The sequence below is a fragment of the Salvelinus fontinalis genome, chromosome 4 (assembly GCF_029448725.1).
Source record: "Salvelinus fontinalis isolate EN_2023a chromosome 4, ASM2944872v1, whole genome shotgun sequence".
NCBI lineage: Eukaryota > Metazoa > Chordata > Actinopteri > Salmoniformes > Salmonidae > Salvelinus > Salvelinus fontinalis.
This window is the reverse complement of record NC_074668.1, coordinates 22,151,010-22,175,131: the sequence shown is the minus strand read 5'-3', so window position 1 is coordinate 22,175,131 and position 24,122 is coordinate 22,151,010. Positions and strand designations below refer to the sequence as shown.

At 43.7% G+C, this 24,122-nt stretch overlaps 1 protein-coding gene across 1 annotated transcript in view; it reads left to right on the top strand.

The window, feature by feature from the left end:
* Nucleotides 1-19,444, top strand: part of LOC129853342 (rasGAP-activating-like protein 1) — a 37,442-nt gene extending 17,998 nt beyond the window's left edge. Inside the window, exons 11-21 of the mRNA XM_055919283.1 lie at nt 1,842-1,906; nt 2,160-2,272; nt 6,714-6,906; nt 7,071-7,208; nt 7,725-7,863; nt 10,715-10,890; nt 11,924-12,061; nt 12,226-12,361; nt 15,960-16,080; nt 16,396-16,469; nt 16,597-19,444. Of these exons, the coding sequence (XP_055775258.1) occupies nt 1,842-1,906; nt 2,160-2,272; nt 6,714-6,906; nt 7,071-7,208; nt 7,725-7,863; nt 10,715-10,890; nt 11,924-12,061; nt 12,226-12,361; nt 15,960-16,080; nt 16,396-16,469; nt 16,597-16,745 (1,442 nt within the window). The 3' untranslated portion in view covers nt 16,746-19,444. The remainder of the gene's footprint in view (nt 1-1,841; nt 1,907-2,159; nt 2,273-6,713; nt 6,907-7,070; nt 7,209-7,724; nt 7,864-10,714; nt 10,891-11,923; nt 12,062-12,225; nt 12,362-15,959; nt 16,081-16,395; nt 16,470-16,596) is intronic.
* The last annotated feature ends 4,678 nt before the right edge of the window (nt 19,445-24,122 follow it).

Genomic DNA, 24,122 nt, shown 5'->3' with positions numbered 1-24,122 from the left:
AATAGATATTGGGGAGTAGAGAAATGTGAGGGAAAGAAATGTGAGAAAAAATACTAGAAATTCATTTATGCTGAAGAAGGGGTGTGGTGGAACAAACTTTTAACATCCTTTTTAATATCATAAAAGAGCAGGCAGCTCTTCTCTTCTCACAAATGAGCTTCTGGCCTACAACTACACTGATCAAAAAAATGTACGCAATATGCAAAAATTTCAAAGATTTTACTATCACTGAGTTACAGTTCATATAAGAAAATCAGTACATTTAATTAAATTCATTAGGACCTAATCAATGGATTTCACATGACTGGGAATACAGATATTCATCTATTGGTCACAGATACCTTAAAAAGGTAGGGGCTTGGATCAGAAAACCAGTCAGTATCTGGTGTGACCACCATTTGCCTCATGCAGCACGACACATCTTCTTCACATAGAGTTGATCAGGCTGTTGATTGTGGCCTGTGGAATGTTGTCCCACTCCTCTACAATGGCTGTGTGAAGTAGCTGGATATTGGCGGGAACTGGAACACACTGTCGTACACATTGATCCAGAGCATCCCAAACATGCTCAATGGGTGACATGTCTGGTGAGTATGTAGACCATGGAAGAACTGGGACATATTCAGCTTCCAAGAATTGTGTACAGATCCTTGCGACATGGGGGGTGTGCATTATTATGCTGAAACATGAGGTGATGGTGGCGGATGAATGGCACGACAATGGGGCTCAGGATTTGGTATCTCTGTCTATTCAAATTGCCATCGATAAAATGCAATTATGTTCATTGTTCGTAGCTTATGCCTGCCGATACCATAACCCTACCGCCACCATGGGGCGCTCTGTTCACAACGTTGACATCAGCAAACTACTCGACGCCATATACGCTGTCTGCCAACTGCCCGGTACAGTTGAAACCAGGATTCATCCGTGAAGAGCACACTTCTCCTGTGTGCCAGTGGCTTTTCCCAGGTGAGCATTTCCCCACTGAAGTCAGTTACGATGCCAAACTGCAGTCAGGTCAAGACCCTGGTGAGGACAACGAGCACGCAGATGAGCTGACAGTTTGTGCAGAAATGATTTGGTTGTGCATACCACACTTTCATCAGCAGTCCAGGTGAATGGTCTCAGACAATCCCGCAGGTGAAGAAGCCAGATGTGGAGGTCCTGGGCTGACGTGGTTACATGTGTTCTGCGGTTGTGAGGTCGGTTGGACGTACTGCCAAATTCTCAAATTATGTTGAAGGCGACTTATGGTAGAGAAATTAACAATCAAGTCTCTGGCAACAACTCTGGTGGACATTCCTGCAGTCGGCATGCCAATTGCACGCTCCCTCAAAACAGTGGCCTTTTATTATTGTCCCCTGCACAAGGTACACCTGTGTAATGATCATGCTGTTCAATCAGCTTAGTGATATGCCACACCTGACAGGTGGATGGATTATCTTGGCAAAGGAGAAATGCTCACTAACAGGGCTGTAAACAAATTTGTGCACAACATTTGAGAGAAGTAAGCTTGTTGTGCTTATGGAAAATTTCTGGGATCTTTACATTGCGTTTTATATTTTTGTTCAGTATAAACCATTTTGCCCGGCAATAGGTCATATCACTATGACTACATCAATGTTCCTCCCTCCAAGGATAAAGGTAACTTCGGTAGCAAATGGGGTCAATGAAGTCCTCTTTGAAAATAGATTAGCGCTAGTATTGAAGTAGCCCTAGTTGACCAAGATCAGTATTTGGTTTATTACTCCTCTTGGCCTCCTACACAGTGGTTTAGAAATATGATGTCCTTGAAATGTATAGCCTACATTACTCTACTCTTTAATGCATCTCTCTGACAGTGGATCCAAATACCCTGTTTCGGTCCAACTCTCTAGCTTCTAAGGCAATGGAACAGTTCATGAAGGTGAGTAGGAATTCTCATCATGTTGTCTGGGCATGCTCCCTCTGTCAATCCAACGTGTTAGCTGGATTCTCACTTTGCTCTTACCTGTCTCACAGTAAAGCACTATAGCCTAGTCCTAAAGACATGGGAATTACTTAAATCTAAGAACCATTGTTGTTCTGAATAATTGGCATTAGCTGTGTAAACTGACTGGATATATATAAAATAGCTTTGAATGGATGTTTTCTAAATGTGAGGTATTGTGCACTGGCAGGCTGTGGGGATGCTGTACCTTCATGAGGTCCTGAAGCCCATCATTAACCGCATCTTTGAGGAGAAGAAGTACATTGAGCTGGACCCGTGTAAAATTGACCTGAACAGAACCAGGTAAAAAGAAAATACTGGAGTCGAAATACAGGTGTGATGATTGCTTACACCCTCAGAGATATACTAGTTTCCTGGATAACAACCCATAACATCTACAGTATATGAGACTTGCATCATAGCATAATCCCCACCTCCTCCACAGTGTGACTGGAGATGACAACATCAAGACATGAAAAAGGAATGTAAAATGGGGGAAGTTTGTTGCCTAGCAACTAGAGAGAACCCCCTGAGATGCCTATCTCTGACACCCACCCATATCCAGTATCTATCATCCCTATATCTGCCCAGACCAAACCTGATCATTTACACAGACTGATCCTACATCTCCTTAGACTTAACCTGCTATCTACTGTACCACATTAGTGCTCAAGTTTCCACAGACGTAATAACACTGAGGGATCTATTGAGAGATGAAATGTATAAGACGGCGCCTGATTGACAAGATGGCGCCGATAGAGATGGCAGCTTCGCTTCTAGTCCTTAGAAAACTATGCAGTATTTTTTTTTATGTGTTATTTCTTACATTATTAGCCCAGAAAACCTTAAGTGTTATTACATACAGCTGGGAAGAACTATTGGATATCAGAGAGACGTCAACTTACCAGCACTACGACCAGGAATACGACTTTCCCAAAGCGGATCCTTTGTCTGCACCTCCCAGGGAATTTGAACTGATTCCAGAGGCTGACCCAAAACGCAGGAGAGGGTGCCGGAGCGGTCTTTTAGTGAGGCTTCGGATGTGCGCACACCACCCACCGCTTCCGAGTATATTACTCGCTAATGTCCAGTCCCTAGTTAACAAAATCTACGAAATCAGAGCAAGAGTTGCTTTCCAAAGACATATCCGGGATTGTAACATACTCTGTTTCACGGAGACATGGCTAGCTGGGGACATGCTGTCGGAGTCTGTACAGCCAACGGGATTTTCAGTGCATCGTGCTGACAGAAGCAAACATCTCTCCGGTAAGAAGGGCGGGGTATATGTTTCATGATTAACGACTCATGGTGTAATTGTAACAACATACAAGAACTCAAGTCCTTTTGTTCACCTGACGTAAAATTCCTCACAATCAAATGCTGACAGTATTATCTCCCAAGAGAACTCTCCTCGGTTATCGTCACAGTCGTGTATATCCCCCTGCAATTGGATACCAAGACGGCCATCAAGGAACTTCACTCGACTTTATGCAAACTGGAAACCATAAATCCCGAGGCTGCATTTATTGTAGTGGGGATTTTAACAAAGCTAGATTGAGAACAAGGCTACCTAAATTCTATGAGCATATCGATTGCATTACACGAGCGAGTAACACGCTCGACCGTTGCTACTCTAACTTCTGCGATGCATACAAGGCCCTCCCCCGCCCCTCCTTTTGGCAAATCTGACCGTGACTCCATCTTGTTGCTCCCCTCCTATAGGCAGAAACTAAAACAGGAAGCGCCCGTGCTTAGGTCTATCCAACTGTAAAGGCTTTCTCTCTCCTCATCCTCGGACGAGGTGAGGAGAGAAGGATCTTCAGACCAAAATGCAGCTTGAGGGAAATAAGCCATCTTTTTATTTATAACGCTGATGGCAACACGAAAAACAAAACACTTTCAAAAATACAAAACAAGAAAACGACGTAGAACGAAACCTGAACATAAACTTACATAACTGAAACGTAAACTCACGAACAGGAAACAGACGACATCGAAACGAACAGCCAAACAGTCCTGTATGGTAAATACATGCAACGACACAGGAGACAATCACCCACAAACAAACAGTGAGAACGCCCTACCTAAATATGACTCTTAATTAGAGGAAAACGCAAACCACCTGCCTCTAATTAAGAGCCATACCAGGCACCCAAAACCAACATAGAAACAGATAACATAGACTGCCCACCCAAAACACATGCCCTGACCATAAACACATAAAAAACAACATAAAACAGGTCAGGACCGTTACACCAACGCTGGTCTGACCAATCAGATTCCACGCTCAAGATTGCTTCGATTACGTGGACTGGGATATGTTCCGGGTAGCCTCAGAAAATAACATTGACGTATACTCTGACTCGGTGAGCAAGTTTATAAGGAAGTGTATAGGAGAGGTTGTACTTTCCCTAACCAGAAACCTCCCTAACCTTCCCTAATCAGAAACCGTGGATTGATGGCAGCATTTGTGCAAAACTGAAAGCACGTACCACTACATTTAATCATGGCAAGGCGACTGGAAATATGGCCCAATACAAACAGTGTAGTTATTCCCTCCATAAGGCAATCAAACAAGCAAAGTGTCAGTATAGAGACCAAGTGGAGTCGCAATTCAACGGCTCAAACACGAGCCGTACGTGGCAGGGTCTACAGACAATCACGGATTACAAAAAGAAAACCAGCCCCGTCGTGGACATCGCCGTCTTGCTTCCAGACAAATTAAACAACTTCTTTGCGCGCTTTGAGACAAATACAGTGCCACCGACGTGGCCCGCTACCAAAGACTGTGGGCTCTCCTCCGTGGCCGACGTGAGTAAAACATTTCAACGTGTTAACCCTTGCAAGGCTGCCGGCCCAGACGGCATCCCTAGCCGCGTTCTCAGAGCATGCGCAGACCATCTGGCTGGTGTGTTTACAAACATGTTCAATCCATCCCTATCCCAGTCTGCTGTCCACACATGCTTCAAGATGGCCACCATTGTTCCTGTTCCCAAGAAAGCTAAGGTAACTTAAATAAATTACTATCGCCCCGTAGCACTCACTTCTGTCATCTTGAAGTGATTTGAGAGACTAGTCAAGGATCATATCACCTCCACCCTACCTGTCACCCTAGACTTACTCCAATTTGCTTACCGGCCCAATAGGTCCACAGACAATGCAATCACAATCACACTGCACACTGCACTATCCCATCTGGACAAGAGGAATACCTATGTAAGAATGCTGTTCATTGACTACAGCTCAGCATTCAACACTATAGTACCCTCCAAACTCATCATTAAGCTCGAGACCCTGGGTCTCGACCCCGCCCTGTGCAACTGGGTCCTGGACTTCCTGACAGGCCGCCCCCAGGTGGTGAAGGTAGGAAACAACATCTCCACTCCGCTGATCCTCAACACTGGGGCCCCACAAGGGTGCGTTCTCAGCCCGCTCTGGTATTCCCTGTTCACTCACGACTGCGTGGCCATGCACGCCTCCAACTCAATCATCAAGTTTGCAGACGACACAACAGTGGTAGGCTTGATTACCAACAACGACGAGACAGCCTACAAGGAGGAGGTGAGGGCCCACGGAGTGTGGTGTCAGGAAAATAACCTCTCGCTCAATGTCAGCAATACAAAATAAATTATCTTGGACTTCAGGAAACATCAAAGGTAGCACCCCCCTAGCCACATCAACGGGACAGCAGTGGAGAAGGTGGAAAGTTTTAAGTTCCTCGATGTACATATCACCGACAAACTGAAATGGTCAACGCATACAGACAGTGTTTTGCGAAGAATGCGCAACTTCAGGAGGCTGAAAAAATGTGGCTTGTCACCGAAACCCCTCACTAACTTTTGCAGGTGCACAATTGAGAGCATCCTGTCGGGCTGTATCACCGCCTGGTACAGCAACTGCACCGTCCACAACCGCAGGGCTCTCCAGAGGGTGGTGCCGTCTGCACAACGCATCACCGGGGGTAAACTACCTGCCCGCCAGGACACCTACAACACCCGATGTCACAGGAAGGCAAAAAAGATCATCAAGGACAATAACCATCCGAGCCACTGCCTGTTCACCCCGCTTCCATCCAGAAAGCGAGGTCAGTACAGGTGCATCAAAGCTGGGACAGAGAAGCTGTTTTTCAATCTCTATCTCAAGGTCATCAGATTGTTAAACAGCCACCACTAGCACAGAGAGGCGGCTGCCTTCCTACAGGCTGATATCATTGGCCACTTAAAAAAATGGAACACTAGTCACTTTAATAATGCCACTTTAAGAATGTTTACGTTTCTCATATTGCTCATCTCATATGTATATACTGTATACTGTATCCTTCAGTATCTATTCTTACTATCTATTGCATCTTAGCTGCTCTGTCACTGCTCATCCATATATTTTATACTTATATATTCTTATCCCATTCCTTTACAAGATTGTGTGTATTAGGTTTTGTTGTGGAATTATTAGATATCAACCTGTTAGTTGCTGCTGCACTGTAGGATCTAGAAGCAGAAGCATTTCGCTACACTCACAATAACATCTGTTAACCATGTGTATATGACCAATAACATGTTATTTGATTTGATAGATGTTGATGTATTGATTTGGCCAGTGCACAGACTTCATAATTAGTGACAATGCTGTCTGTACAAAGCAAAGGTCACAGTATGGGTCCCGCAGGCCTTTGTGTTTCAGAGCTCTTTTGAATTGTCAATATACATTTCATTTGAATGTAACACTGACCCCTCTTTCTCTGGAGGCGTATCTCATTTAAAGGTGCGTTGTCTGAGGCTGAGGTGAGGGAGAGCAGTGTGGAGATGCTGCAGGGCTATCTGTCTAACATCGTGGAGTCCATCATTGGGTCAGTTACCCAGTGTCCACCTGTCATGAGGGTGGCCTTCAAACAGCTGCACAAGAGGGTGGAGGAGCAGTTCCCTAAGCCAGAGAATGAGGTCTGTTTCAAACCCAGAGGTCAAATGTCAAATTCAGCTACAAAGGTCACCTAGATGAAGACGTGTTTTCCTTGCTGGATAGTGAATAGACATGGGGATGTTGTTAGTGCATTTATTTTATTCATCTCTGTTGCACACCTTCCCTCCTGGCCCTCTCCCCTTAGGATGTGAAGTATCTGGCCATCAGTGGGTTTTTCTTCCTGCGTTTCCTTGCCCCTGCTATCCTCACACCCAAGCTCTTTCACCTGAGGGACCAGCATGCAAATACACGCACCAGCAGGACACTGTTACTACTAGCCAAGGTACTGTGCCCTTGCACGCACACACTCATACGGACACACACACACACGCATACGCGCACACATGCACAGACAGTTTTTATCCTACAACAGTGCCACATAGTCCCGCACAGTGAAACAGCTGTGGAGAATAGAGTTGCTGTCCGTGGTGCTGAAGTCCTGTTGCTATGGGTCCTCTACAGAGAATGGTCTATTTTTACATCTGTGTGCGGCCAGGCTTGGGTTCAAAGCAGAGCTTCAGAGAGGGGTCCTTCAGAGAGGTTCCCATGCCAGGTGTGGGCAGGACAAAGAGGGCCTCACAGCAAGCCTGCTCACTGGGATGTTTGATGTTACTCAGAGACACATATAGAGAGGGGTGTAGTAGTCTGTTACAGGAAGCACAAGCACATCCTGATGATACTGTGCTGCTCATTTAATATCAGAATTGATAACGGTACTCCCTGCCCATTTGACAGATGGTAAGTTATGGTTACAGTAGAGAGTGGTGGGTGAACATGGCTGTGTTTCTCTATGCCCCAGGCAGTGCAGAGTGTGGGGAACCTGGGTTTGCAGCTGGGCCACGGTAAGGAGCTGTGGATGGAGCCCTTGCATCCCATCATCCTTTATAGCGTGGCCTCTGTTAAAGACTTCCTGGACAAGCTCATCGACATTGATAGCGGTAAGAAGCACCAGCAGGACACTGTTTATTCAGTAATGCATTTTTTTAAACCTTTATTTAACTAGGCAAGTCAGTTAAGAACAAATTCTTATTTACAATGACGGCCTAGGAACAGTGGGCTAACTGCCTTGTTCAGGCAGAATGACAGATTTTTACCTTGTCAGCTCGGGGATTCGATCTATCAACATTTCAGTTACTGGCCCAATGCTCTAACCACTAGGCTACCTGCCGCCCCATAAGGCCTGGAGTTTTTCCTCACCATGTCACCTTACCAGGGGGGAAACTCTAGGCCCTAGTAGTAATGTATCAGTAGCCTGCTGAAGAGCAAGCAGATAACCGTAGAGATCAGAGATAAGGTAGAGCCACTGGGGGGGACGGGGGGGAATGGACGGACGACAGAGCAGCAGAGCTTGGCTGGGCTCCTATCCTGGTAGGCTAACCCGCCAGGTGCCAATATGGCAAGGCCAGTTATTACTGGTATCAATAGATACAATAGACCCAGTGGTGAAATATTCATAGGCAGCTGGGAGCTGATACTGGGACTAAAATGGAGTGCGGTGGGCTGCGCGTTGAACTGTGGAGCCCTCGCCAACCCTACACACCACACTGTATACATAGCACACCTATGCCCTTTTCTCATCGTCGCGTGTCAGCGAGTCTGTTGTTGTGATCCATCTTATCCCTCTGAAATATCATATTCAAATCTCCATGTCATCTCAGCCACTGGGCTCTCCCTCAAAGGCCACTTTGACATTTAATACACTTGATGTGAATGTGTTATCCAGGAGTGGATTTGTATCGTTCCATATGTCTGAGGGTGTGCCCGTGTTCATTTTGGCACTCTTTTTTTAGATTTAGTCTAGTCTTAGTCATTTTGACTAAAATATCATTAAGTCACATTTTTGTCATTTGAATAATGATTTAGTCTAGTTATTGTTAAAATGACTAAAATAGTGGGCCAATTTAGCCAACAAAATGCCCTTTAATTTCAGTCACAACACATTTGTATTGCCTCAACCTATAGGTGCACAAACATACATAGCCTTGTCCTACCAACATATTTTTCTGCATAACATCCTATTCTCTTCCCAACAGCAGAAATACTGAATGAAATAATTCAGAGTAAATAGATATTGCACATTACATACAGAACAAACAGACACAAGCAAGCGCAGAAAAAGAGTTGCACAATCACCAGATGGTTCCGCAAAGTATTGCCGAAGGGTTGCACGTCCGTCCGGATGGATTGCACCTCCGTCATTCAGTCACGTCATTGCCATTGTTATCAAGGTTCCACAGACGCTGCAGCCACATTGGTGTCCACAAGTAAAATGGGAGCTAATGACTGTTTTGCCCAGTGATGTAGTAGACACTGAACCTCAAGTCCGAATCAAGTCTCAAGACACCTGTGCTCCCGACGTCCTTAAATCCCTAAGTCCAAGTCCCAGTGCTCGAGTCCTGGTCCAAGTGCTCAAGTCTGAGTCACTGGGTCAACATTAAATCTAAATAAAGTAATTTACCCAGTCAGATTTAGCGTAGTGGCAAGAGGAATTTAGTCAATCAATTGTTTGCTATCCCATTTCTTTCTGTTCCTCCAAATTTTTATTTATTTATTTATTTCACCTTTATTTAACCAGGTAGGCAAATTGAGAACACGTTCTCATTTACAATTACGACCTGGCCAAGATAAACCAAAGCAGTTCGATACATACAACAACACATAGTTACACATGGAGTAGAACAAACATACAGTCAATAATACAGTGAATGTTTGCATATAAATAAATGTTTGCATATAGGCTACTAGTGATGTTACCAGGGCCACATTCAGTTCCAAAACGTTTTTGATTCAGATTGAACCCATGAATAGAGTTATTCCATATTCAACATATTAGAGAGGCATGTTTGTTCTACATAGAGATACGCTATCTGAACGTTCCAAAAGGTTGAGTCCTGCTGAACGTGTCCCAGGTTGGCTATAGCTAGCTAATGAGATAACATGACTGAACAAGGTGTAGCCTAAACAAATTATTAACAGTCCGGTCCGGAAGTAGCCTCGTTTAGAATGGCCCGCTATGTGCTTAATGGATGTAAAATACGGCTCTCCAATGCACGATAGAAAGAAAACTTCATAGCGTTGATATTATGGGTCATATCTTTTGACTGGTAAGGGCTAGAATCAAGCCGTTTTCTCTGAGGAAAAGGAGACTTTGCTACGTTGGTTACAGAACCTGGCTATGAAATGCAGTGGGGAAAGTGGGAGGGTTTAGCTTACTCAAGGGATAGAAAAACATAGACTGTTGTTTTACTATTAAACTCAGTGCGACTATGGTTTTTAATTTCTTAAAGCAGCTTGTTTCCCAACCAGGCAACGGGCACCTGCACCTCAAATTTGAGCTCCTGTTTCACCTAATATAATATTAGCTCAATAATATTGTGGCGCTCCTGCACCTAAATATGAACAGTACCGGTACCCAACATGAGTACCAGCACCTGTTTTAGTCCAAGTATTTTAATCACTATTTTTGACAGAATTAACACTGGGGTGTGCTGAACACAAGGGTGACGAGGGAGGCAAGATGACACAAACAATGATGTACAATGAGAATGCATCATGTGCTGTAATGTAATTCAACAATATGTATACATTAACCATAACTGTACTGCTACAGCTCCACCTTGTGTCCATATTGATAAAACGTAGAACTTCTCTTTCTGTGCTCCCGTTTTCACCCATCTTATTTCTCTCTTCCTTTCTCTCACTCCCTTCCCCTCCATCACTGTTCCTGTTCCATCTTGTTCTCCCTCTCCTTCCCCTCTCTTTTCTCTTGCTCCCTCTGTCTGTCTGCAGTGTCTGAGGTGCCCCAGAGGGCTGTGTTCTTGCCCTCAGTGACAGTGAAGGAGGGCTATCTCCAGAAGCACAAGGCCGAAAGCCCCCAGCTCCTGTCCCGCTTTTCCTTCAAGAAGCGATACTTCTGGCTGAGCAGTGAGACGCTGTCCTACGCCAAGACCCCAGATTCCTGGCAGGTCTGACCCACACATACACAATCCTACCCATGACCAGCTCTATTGGCAATTCCTCCATTCTTTTACATCAGATAAAGACAAACAAGAAAACATTAAGTCCTCTGAAAGTAACTCATTATAACAAGGTAACACCATTTTCTCTGGTGTGAATTGGCTCCTGTACCCTTCAAAGGGTGTTTGATCGTCATCCTGCCTCGTAAAAAAACAAAACAATTTTAATCACCCGTCTGCCTTATTTGTGTTTCCCTCTGTATGAGAACATCATTAGTGGGGAGGCTATTATCATGTGATGCCCAGTCTTTTGATAATGAGCTTCTCTCATTTGCCTAGCCAGTCCAGGACAGGAGTGGGGATGAGGGAGAGAGAATGATAGGGGGTAGAAGGGGAAGGAAGAGAGAGGGGCAGAGAGCGAGCGAGAAAGAGAACAAGAGAGAGAGGGGGGAGCGAGAAAGGTAGGGATAGAAATAGGGGGGGTCAGAGAAAGAGAGATGTGGAGAATAGGCCAGTAAAAGAGGGTTCTCTTTGAGCGGACTTCTTCCTTTGTGGGGCTGGAATAAATGCTAGGTTCATTGAAGGCTGTGGATATTCATACTAACATTGGAAATCCAACTGTGGACCATATCCCCTCCCACTGTGCTCTAGGCTGAGTGAGGCAGGCTTCCCATGGAAGCGGCTGATTTCTACATTAAAGCAGCCTTTCTGACATTTTTCTCCTGCCCTGCTCTCTCCCACTTTCTTCTCCATCTCTCCACCACTCTTTTCTCTTCAGTCCTTTTTCTTTGCGAAATGGTCTTGAATTGCTTAATGTTCAATAAAAAGTAGGGGAAGGATGAAAGCAGACATACTCTATCTACTGTACCCATAAGGGTGGCACTTGAAGCCGGGCCTAAACTCGCCTGAGGAATAGCTGATAACTGAATGATTCATTTGATGTGTATTTGCCTGCATCAGAAAATTGCCTACAAAGAGTAATACAGGAGTGCAACATGGAGCTGTGTGCATACTAATACTGTGTTATGTGTGCATCCTGCAGGTGCGCTCCTCCATCCCCATCCAGTGTGTGCGTGCTGTGGAGAGAGTGGATGAGAATGCCTTCCAACAGCAGCATGTGTTGCAGGTCGTCACCCAGGACAATGATGGACAGATGCACACCATCTATACGCAGTGCAAGGTATTGACAGACCTCCAGTCACTGACCACACTATTACTGACCACAGCACTACTGACCCTTGACTGGGTTGACTTTGTGGTGCTTTCTTTTCATCACTGTTCACTGTGGTTTGTGCGTACACTGGGACTGACCTGAGTGTTGTGTATGTCTGTCTGTGTCTGCAGAATGTGAATGAGTTGAACCAGTGGCTGTCAGCCATCAGGAAGGCCAGTATCTACAACAGGCGCATGCTGCCCTCCTTCCACCCAGGGGCGTACCGGAGTGGCAAGTGGACCTGCTGCCTACAGGCTGACCGCGCTAGTAATTAAAATATTAACTTATGTAGGAATCTTTGTTGAAGTACCACACACACTTAACATGTTAGTGCTTCCTTAACACTTCATAATGATCTTTTTATCTCACATTTATGTGCACTACTTTTAACACCAGCCCATATTTATTTGCTCACTGAGACTGAGAATCTCACAGACAGATTACCATACCCTTGTCTGTACATTATGCCTTGAATCTATTCTTCAGAGCCCAGAAATCTGCTCCTTTTACTCTCTGTTCTGAACGCACTGGACGACCAGTTCTTATAGTCTCTACCGTACCCTTATCCTTCTCCTCCTCTGTTCCTCTGGTGATGTAGAGGTTAACCCAGGCCCTGCAGCCCCCAGCACCACCCCCATTCCCCAGGCGCTCTCATTTGTTGACTTCTGTAACCGTAAAAGCCTTGGTTTCATGCATGTTAACATTAGAAGCCTCCTCCCTAAGTGTGTTTTATTCACTGCTTTAGCACACTCTGCCAACCCTGATGTCCTAGCCGTGTCTGAATCATGGCTTAGGAAGGCCACCAAAAATCCTGAAATTTCCATCTTCCGACAAGATAGAACTGCCAAACGGGGCGGAGTTGCAATCTACTGCAGAGATAGCCTGCAGAGTTCTGTCATGCTATCCAGGTCTGTGCCCAAACAATTTGAGCTTCTACTTTTTAAAATCCACCTTTCCAGAAACAAGTCTCTCACCGTTGCCGCTTGCTATAGACCCCCTTCAGCCCCCAGCTGTGCCCTGGACATCATATGTGTATTAATTGCCCCCGGTCTATCTTCAGAGTTCGTACTGTTAGGTGACCTAAACTGGGATATGCTTTACACCCCGGCTGTCCTATAATCTAAGCTAGATCCCCTCAACCTCACACAAATTATTAAGGAACCTACCAGGTACAACCCTAAATCCGTAACCATGGGCACCCTCTTAGATATCATCCTGACCAACTTTCCCTCTAACTACACCTCTGCTGTCTTCAACCAGGATCTCAGCGATCACTGCCTCATTGCCTGCATGTGTAATGGGTCTGCGGTCAACTGACCACCCCTCATCACTGTCAAACGATCCCTAAAACACTTCAGCGAGCAGGCCTTTCTAATCGACCTGGCCCGGGTATCTTGTAAGGATATTGACCTGCCTGGTTGCTCTTTAAAAGTGCTTTCCTCGCCATTTTAAATAAGCATGCCCCATTAAAAAAATGGAGAACTAAGAACAGATATGGTTCACCTCAGACTTGACTGCCTTTGACCAGCACAAAAACATCCTGTGGCATTCTGCATTAGTATTGAATAGCCCCCGCGATATGCAACTTTTCAGGGAAGTCAGGAACCAATATACTCAGTCAGCTAAGTCTAGCTTTTTCAAACAGAAATTTGCATCCTGTAGCACTAATTCCCAAAAGTTTTGAGACACTGTAAAGTCCATGGAGAATATGAGCACCTCCTTCCAGCTGCCCACTGCACTGAGGCTAGGATGGACTGTCACCACCCAAAACAAATCTACAATAATCGAAAATTTCAATAAGCATTTTTCTACAGCTGGCCATGCTTTCCACCTGGCTACCCCTACCCCGGCCAACAGCTCAGCACGCCCTGCAGCAATTGCCCAGCCCCCCCCCCCCCCCCCCCCCCCCGCTTCTCCTTCACCCAAATCCAGACAGCTGATGTTCTGAAAGAGCTGCAAAATCTGGATCCCTACAAATCAGCTAGGCTAGACAATCTAGACCCTCTCTTTCTAAAAATATCCCCCAAAATTGTTGCAACCCCAATTACTAGACCGTTCAACCTCTTTTTCGTATCATCTGAGATCCCCAAAGATTGGAAAGATAACGCGGTCATCCTCCCTTTTCAATTGGGGAGACACTCTAGACCCAAACTGTTATAGACCAATATCCATCCTGCCCTGCCTTTCTAAAATCTTCGAAAGCCAAGTTAACAAACAGATCACCAAACATTTAGAATCCCACCGTACCTTCTCCACTATGCAATCTGGTTTCCGAGCTGGTCATGGGTGCACCTCACCCACGCTCAAGGTCCTAAATGATATCATAACTGGCATTGATAAAAGGCAGTACTGTGCAGCCGTTTTCATCGACCTGGCCAAGGCTTTCGACTCTGTCAATCACCGCATTCTTATTGGCAGACTCAATAGCCTTGGTTTCTCAAATGACTGCCTCGCCTGGTTCACCAACTACTTCTCAGATAGAGTTCAGTGTGTCAAATCGGAGGGCCTGTTGTCCGGACCTCTGGCAGTCTATGGGGGTGCCACAGGGTTCAATTCTCGGGCCGACTCTTTTCTCTGTATACATCAATGATGTCACTCTTGCTGCTGGGGGTTCTCTGATCCACCTCTACACAGACCACGCCATTCTGTATATATCTCGCCCTTCTTTGGACACTGTGTTAACAAACCCCCAAATGAGCTTACAACACTCCTTCCGTGGCATCAAACTGCTTTTAAATGCTAGTAAAACTAAATGCATATTCTTCAACCGATTGTTGGCTGCAGCCGACCGCCCGACTACTCTGGACGGTTCTGATTTAGAATATGTGGACAACTACAAATACCTAGGCGTCTGGTTAGACTGTAAACTCTTCTTCCAGACTCACATTAATCATCTCCTATCCAAAATTAAATCTAGAATCGGCTTTCTATTTCGCAACAAAGCCTCCTTCATTCATGCTGCCAAACATACCCTCGTAAAACTGACTATCCTACTGATCCTTGACTTCGGCGATGTCATTTACACAATAGCCCCCAACACTCTACTCAGCAAACTGGATGTAGTCTATCACAGTGCCATCCGTTTTGTCACCAAAGCCCTATATACTACCCACTACTGCGACCTGTACGCTCTCGTTGGCTGGCCCTCACTATATATTCGTCACCAAACCCACTGGCTCCAGGTCATCTATAAGTCTTTGCTCTGTAAAACCCCGCCTTATCTCAGCTCACTGGTCACCATAGCAACACCCACCCATAGCACGCGCTCCAGCAGGTATATTTCACTGGTCATCCCCAAAGCCAACACTTCCTTTGGCCGCCTTTCCTTCCAGTTCTGTGCTCCCAATGAGTGGAACGAATTGCAAAAATCACTGAAGCTGGAGTCTTATATCTCCTTCTCTAACTTTAAGCATCAGCTGTCAGAGCAGCTTACCGATCACTGTACCTGTACACAGCCAATTTGTAAATAGCACGGCAATCTACCTCATCCCCATATTGTTATTTATCCTCTTGCTCTTTTGCACCCTCTACTTGCACTCTCTACTTGCACATCATCATCTGCACATCTATCACTCCAGTGTTAATGCTAAATTGTAATTATTTCGCCTCTATGGCCTATTCATTGCCTTACCTCCCTACTCTTCTACATTTGCACACACTGTACATAGACTTTCTGTTGTGCTATTGACTGTATGTTTGTTTATGTGTAACTCTGTGTTGTGGTTTTTGTCGCACTGCTTTGCTTTATCTTGGCCAGGTCGCAGTTGTAAATGAGAACTTGTTCTCAACTGGCCTACCTGGTTAAATAAAGGTGAAATAAAATTAGAAAAGTGAATACACTGTATGGCCCCTCTGTTTTGTTCAGCTTCAGGTTGCAGTCGCACTCACTCTGCAGTGACTCTGGGCGACTGGAGTGACCCATTAGATCCAGACGCAGAGACTCAGACCATCTACAAACAGCTTCTTCAGGGAAGAGACATGCTCAGGTCAGTGGAATACACTTTGACATGAGACATTTGGAGGCTATGACATTTGGAGGCTTCTCAGACAGACAGACAGGGTGCAGTTCATTTACCTGTCATAAGGGGCCTACATTGTAACACTAGGACTATTATTCATTAGAATATAGCCTGTAACTAAGGAACACATCAGTGTGGATTATGTTCAGCCTCTCTCACACAATGCTTTCATACTTTGTTACACACTGTCTAAACATTGATAAACATGTTGATCAGTGTGTTAATGTGAGTGTGCTGTGCTGTGCCCTGTGCTGTGCTGTGCCCTGTGCTGTGTGCTAACAGGAAGCAGTATGTGGAGGTGGAGGCAGAGATGACCACAGAGGAAGAGAATAGAGTGAACTCTGGGCTGCTCCCTGGTGAGAGACTGTCAAAGCAGTGCCTTTTTAATATGCACCTTAGCTGTCAGAGAGGTTGGTTCCCTAGACAGTTGTACTGTCATTTAAAGCATTCAAGTTGCTTCAAATCTCTCTCTCTCCCCCCCAGATGGAGCAGATTGTAGCGTGGAGCTCCTGAAGCACAGGCAGGCTGCAGCGATTCGGCTACTTGGAGTGGTTCTGGATCTGGAGCAGGCCCATGCCACCTTCCAGCGGCAGGAAAGAGAGGAGGCCGGTAGCCTCATCCTGACCCCCTAGATTGGGCCTTCCCTGGGGCCTGAGCCCGGGTCTGAAGGGGAGAGCAGCGTCCTCTATCAGACTCAATGGAGTAGGAAAACCAAGCGATCACAGAAGGAAGGCAGCCTCTCCCTGCTCCCTGTCATGTTTGTTACATGTGATGTCTAGAGGAACTCTCTTCTCATCCAGATCACTTCTTCATAAGCCAGAATGAAGAGGATACCCATTCTGCAACATTCTTTTCCTGGGACGTTTGATATCACACACACAGGTTTTCAGCTGTGGCAGATATCACACACACAGGTTGTCAGCTGTGGCAGATATCACACACACAGGTTTTCAGCTGTGGCAGAGAAGTTATCTAGTGAAATAACTGATTGCCACAGGTCTTGCATTCAGATGGACTGCCACATAAACTTCTGCTACTCTCCCAAAGCTTGGGTTCTTATCGATTGAGCAGGACACAAACTGTTATGTGGAACTGAGCTGAAGCAGGGGCGCGCATGGAGTGTGTCATTCCCGTGGTACTGCATTATTGTATGGCTATCAAGGAATGTAGTGCATGCCCTGCATCCAGCGTCTGTGAAATATGAAGATTTTTTTAAATATTCAATATCATTATATGGGTCGTTCCAGCAATTCGGTGCCTTTTGAGAAGTGTAACATGGTAAAAATACTTTGGATTTCACCTCATTTTAGCATTCTGTCATAAAAAGCACACGTTTTCCCATCTCAAGAGGTTAAATGAAAATAATTACTATAGTAAGTGCCTTTTAAATGTCAAATAAAGTAACCGGGTTGAACACAACAGGGCTGAACACAACAGGGCTGAACACAACAGGGCTGAACACAACAGGGCTGAACACAACAGGGCTGAACACAACAGGGCTGAACACAACAGGGTTGCGAATTTCATCTGAAAATCAGCCATAAATCCACTGTTGACAGGGGGAATGGAACAGGGAGTGGCAGTTGAATGCAGGCTTCCCATTTGTATGTATTTATTGTTACAACATTTCTAGCCTGTCTATCTGGGTAACACTAATAAATAATTATCTTCAAAAATTACTTTTTCAAAGCAACAATAACTAGGGCTTTACATTGATGGTGATAAGTGGGTTAAAAACGTCCTAGAAGTCACAGAGGGTGCACGGAGGGACGTGCCAAAGTGCTGAATTTTGGCACTTTAGCAAGTCTGTATTCATATAAAAAAATAGGATTTATTGAATTATCTATGTGGTCTATATTAAATGATATTTCATTTAATATAACAGGCTTTTAAAATTCAATATTGGTGCACAATTTCCAATTAAAATATCAAAGGGATCCAAAAGGCACTGTTTTCGTGTAACGACCCATACCTTGGAGGACGATTATGCAATCTACTCTAGTTTTAGATGAATCTACCTGAATGTATGCTATTTTGATATTGCTTTTATTTATGTTTTTTTACTCTCTAATTTATATATTGCAGTTGATAACATCGACAATGTTGTAGTAAGATTGTGCTGGTGTTCATATTAATGAGGGTACTGCCCTGTGAGATTTCTAAGCGTTTTTTAATACACCGACACACACGCCATAATTGCTTGAACAGTCACTTGTTTGCTATTAGTATATTGTTTTCACTGTTGCCATAGTGAAGCTTGTGTTTGGTGCTGTTGCTCCGTGGATTTATGGGAAGTAACTTAAACTCAAATGTGTGGCTTTGATATGAAAAACATATTTTACATGGTCCACAGTTGATTGGTTAATTGGTAAAAACGTGTCTTTGAAGCAGTACTACTGACAATATTTAACAGTAGACCAAGTGACATGTTTACTGTTCTTCTCAGGTCATTGTATTTGAAGTCATTTTAAGACAGCTGATTTTGAGTGAAGTGTCATACAGTAACTGTCATTCCTTTGTAATGAATGGAATTGAACATATGTAGATCATTTCTGTTCTACTCTAGTTAGGGTCCCATCACCCTCTGTAGAGAGCTAATGATGTCGACTCACAACCGTTTGAGCGTATCCTGTCTTAGCCATACCTTATATTTTGTATACATGTATGTATTCCCTACAATATTGACCAAATTCAGTTTGCTGGTTTTGAGCTGAGCTAAGCTAAGAGTTGTCAAACTCCAAGTGAGTGAGTTGAGTTGCGTGGAATGGCGTGCACCATTGAAAACGCTTTCTGTGGAGGTGTGGGAGATGTTTCAAATGCCAAACTGCATTTGTTGCCATGGTAAATTGTGTACTTTCTTTATTTTAGTAGTACTTTCTTTAAATTAGTGACAAGGAAGATTTTTTTTTTTGATCAGTCTTGTCGATTCAAGAAAGAAAAGCTAAGCGTATTGGATTGTTACAATTACACTGTTATCAAATTGTATGTTACTGATATCCGAGTAGATTATTGACCTATTATTGTAATCTGTTTAGTAAATTGTATTTCACTTGGCTGGCTATCTTTAGGTGGTTATTATAGACCACTGTTGAATTCCGCTGAATTTCATTAAACAGCCTCTCAAGTTCAAATCCAGACAAATATTGATTGTTGCTCGTTGACTTGTTATTTGCTGAAAGAGGGCTGCAATTTAGAAAATGAGCTTACATTTCATATTGCTGACACAAAATGATTGCATGCACAAAGCGGATGGTTACAGATTGGTGGTAACATCAGCTGTATTACTGTGAACTGTATTGGAAATATTGAGTAAAATGCAATGTTACCGCTACTACTTAGTTTGAATTTGTGTTCATGCACACACTGAAAAACCTTTTGAATTTACAATCAGTCGTGCTTTTAAAAGAGGTTTTGGAAGGTCTGGAGATAGTTGGGGCTCGACTTGGACTGAAATAGGTGCCGGTACTCATTTTGGGTGCCAGTACTGTTTATATTTAGGTGCAGAGCTCCACAATACCTTTTAGCTAATATTCTATGGGCCTGATTCCGATTTAGTTAATTACGCCTTTCTTACGCGAGCCTTTCTTTCACACTTCTCAGTAGTTGGTATTCAGACTTACATTTTGAAGATGCTTAATGGGCTTTGCAGGCGTGGTTCCCTTGTTCACGCTGAATAAATGTGATTCATTTGCTGAAAACCTTCACACCTTCCCAACAGATTAGTTTTAATTCAATAGGGGTTTCTGTAAATGTATCTTAAGCCATCCCTTTAAATATGGTGTACCTCTTAGTTATAATTTTGTCGACAGACTCAAAAGAATACTGTATACGCTTATTCGTCTCCGTTTCAGCACCAATTGGAAGATATAAAAAATACTCAGATCTTATTTAGGGTCAGGAAAGTACTTATGAATCATAAGAAAAAAGGTTTAGAAAAACTTTACACTCGAAAGAAAACGGTGGTTTGATTCATTCTGATAATTCCCACATTCAGTTCTTTAACCCATGGTAATGTTGGAAGATTAGTGTACATATAATTATAATAGGGAGAATAGTGTACAAAAGTAGGCTATAGTAGACTATACCCTGCACTAACCATGGAATTGTGTGATGACGCAGTCAAGTATTGCACCATGAATCGGGTTCAGACTGTTACAACTTGGTCTGCGCTCCCCTCTCCATAACGATTTAGCCACAGTGCAACCCGTAATTCAGGGCAGGCCCACCTGTTTTGAGCCCCAGCTGTTTAGCAAAAAATGACAGCTTGATGACAGGTTTTCACACTCTTGGCATTCTCTCAACCAGATTCACCTTGAATGCTTTTCCAACAGTCTCGAAGGTGTTCCCACATATGCTGAGCACTTGTTGGCTGCTTTTCCTTCACTCTGTTGTCCAACTCGTCCTATCTCAATTAGGATGAGGTCGGGTGATTGTGGAGGCCAGGTCATCTGATGCAGCACTCCATCACTATCATTATTGATCAAATAGCCCTTACACAGCCTGGAAGTGTGTTGGGTCATTGTCCTGTTGAAAAACAATGATAGTCCCACTAAGCGCAAACCAGATGCGATGCGTATTGCTGCAGAATGATGTGGTAGCCATGCTGTTTAAGTGTGCCTTGAATTCTAAATAAATCACTGACAGTGTCACCAGCAAAGCACCCCCACACTATCACACCTCCTCCTCGATGCTTCATGGTGGGAACCACACATGCAGAGATCATCCGTTCACCTACTCTGCGGTTGGAACCAAAAATCTCAAATTTGGACTCATTAGACCAAAGCACAGATTTCCACCGATCTAACTTCCAAAGCTTGCGTTTCTTTGCCCAAGCAAGTCTCTTCTTATTATTGGTGTTCTTAAGTAGTGGCTTCTTTGCAGTAATTCAACCATAAAGGCTTGATTCACGCAGCCTCCTCTGAACAGTTCATGTTGAGATGTCTGTTACTTGAACTCTGGGAAGCATTTAATTGGCCTGCAATTTCTAAGGCTGATAACTCTAATGAACGTATCCTCTGCAGCAGAGGTAACTGGGTCTTCCTTTCTTGTTGTGGTCCTCATGAGCCAGTTTCATCATAGCGCTTGAAAGTTCTTGAAATTATCCGGATTGACTGATCTTAATGTCCAAAAGTAAAGATGGACTGTCATTTCTCTTTGCTTATTTGAGCTATTCTTGCCATAATATGGACTTGGTCTTTTACCAAATAGGACTATCTTCTGTATACCACCCCTACCTTGTCACAACACAACTGATTGGCTCAAAAGCATTAAGAAGGAAAGAAATTTCACATATTACCTTTTAACAAGGCACACCTTTAATTGAAGTGGATTCCATGTGACTACCTCATGAAGCTGGTTGGGAGAATGCCAAGAGTGTGCAAAGCTGTCATCAAGGCAAAGGGTGGCTACTTTGAAGAATCTCAAATATAAAACCTATTCTGATTTGTTTAACACTTTTTTGGGTTACTACATGATTCTATGTGTTATTTCATAGTTTTGATGTCTTCACTATGTACAATGTAGAAAATAGTAAAACATGTGTCCAAACGTTTGACTTGGTACTGTGTATATACAGTTGAAGTCAGATGTTTACATACACTTACGTTGGAATCATTAAAACTACTTTTTCAACCACTCCACAAATTTCTTGTTAACAAACTATAGTTTTGGCAAGTCAGTTAGGACATCTACTTTGTGCATGACACAAGTCATTTTTCCAACAATTGTTAACAGACAGATTATTTCACTTATAATTCACTGTATCACAATTTCAGTGGGTCAGATGTTTGAAAATTGAAAGTTGAAAATTCCTGAAAATGATGTAATGACTTTATAGAAGCTTCTGATAGGCTAATTTGCATAATTTGAGTCAATTGGAGGTGTACCTGTGGATGTATTTCAAGGCCTACCTTCAAACTCAGTGCCTCTTTGCTTGACATCATGAGGAAATCAACAGAAATCAGCCAAGACTTCAGAAAAAAAATTGTAGACCTCCACAAGTCTGGTTCATCCTTGGGAGCAATTTCCAAACACCTTAAGGTACCATGTTCATCTGCACAAGCAATAGTACACAAGTATAAACATCATGGGACCACGCAGCCGTCATACCGGTCAAGAAGGAGACGCGTTCTGTCTCCTAGAGATGAACGTACTTTGGTGCGAAAAGTGTGAATCAATCCCAGAACAACAGCAAAGGACCTTGTGAAGATGCTGGAGGAAACAGATACACAACTATCTATATCCACGGTTAAACCAGTCCTAAATCGACATAACCTGAAAGGCTGCTCAGCAAGGAAGAAGCCACTGCTCCAAAACCGCCATAAAAAAGCCAGACTACGGTTTGCAATCGCACATGGGGACAAACTTTTTGGAGAAATATCCTCTGCTCTGATGAAACAAAAATATAACTGTTTGGCCATAATGACCATTGTTATGTTTGGAGGAAAAAGGGGGATGCTTGCAAGCTGAACAACACCATCCCAACCGTGAAGCACAGGGGGTGGCAGCATCATGTTGTGGGGGTGCTTTGCTGCAGGAGGGACTGGTGCACTTCACAAAATAGAAGGTATCATGAGGAAGGAAAATTATGTGGATATATTGAAGCATCATCTCAAGACATCAGTCAGGAAGTTAAAGCTTGGTCGCAATGTGTCTTCCAAATGGACAATGACCCCAAGCATACTTCCAAAGTTGTGGCAAAATGGCTTAAGGACAACAAAGTCAAGGTATTGGAGTGACCATCACAAAGCCCTGAACTCAATCCTAGAGAAAATTTGTGGGCAGAACTGAAAAAGTGTGTGTGAGCTAGGAGGCCTACAAACCCGACTCAGTTACACCAGCTCTGTCAGGAGGAATGAGCCAAAATTCACCCAACTTATTGTGGGAAGCTTGTGGAAAGCTACCCAAAACATTTGACCCAAGTTAAACAATGTAAAGGCAATGCTACCAAATACTAATTGAGTGTATGTAAACTTCTGACCCACTGGGAATGTGATGAAAGAAATAAAAGCTGAAATAAATCATTCTCTCTACTATTATTCTGACATTTCACATTCTTACAATAAAGTGGTGAGCCTAACAGACCTAAGACAGGGAACTTTTACTGGGATTAAATGTCAGTAATTGTGAAAAACTGAGTTTAAATGTATTTGGCTAAGGTGTATGTAAACTTCTGACTTCCACTGTATATATAAAAAAATGTGTTGCCTGTTTTGCATGTTATTTTGGCATTAATACGTGTCACATATGTTTGCAAACAAAGTAAAAACAACAGTTTTGAGTTAATAAAACCGCATACAAACATGGTCTCTTTTTTGCTTCCTTGGTGCTTCAGCCTAGCTCAGTGCTTTCTGTGGTGGTGGGGCAGCCAGCGGAAAATACGGAGTGTAGGGGTTGGCAATGTTCACTAGTTGTGCCGTGATTGGCTCAGTGTTCTGTCACTCACGGGGATACTACGTCACCGCAAAATCTATGAGGAGAGATGTCGAAAATGTAAGCCTCTTTTGTGCTGCCTTAGATTTACATTAGAAGTGCCCATCCAAGAAGGCTCAAGGTCATTGGCCACAGATACAATTACGTCAAATCACGTTATATCTACCATAGCTTTGATTGGACTGATCATGCCAACATCATACTTTTTAAATCGTATCTTGCAAGCTAGACAAGCAGTCATCATCATGAATCTGGTTGAGAATCTACTGGCAAATCCTTTTCAATTCTGGTCATATGAAGATACATTTTAAATAAAGCGTGTAGGTGTTCATCAGCCATTGGACATAAACACTACACAACACGTTGTAAATCGCAAATTCAACAATGAGTGTTTTGGAAGGAATCAGTGGCTAACTGCAAGCGTTGCAAAGCAATCACTAGCCTGCTATTCAGTGGAGTGGGTGTGTGGTCCAAGTCTGGGTTTATGCGTCTCTTCTCCAAGCTTAAAAGGATAAACATTCACAGACAACACTATGGGCCAGTAAAGGTTGAATACATTGACCATGCTGTCAATCCAG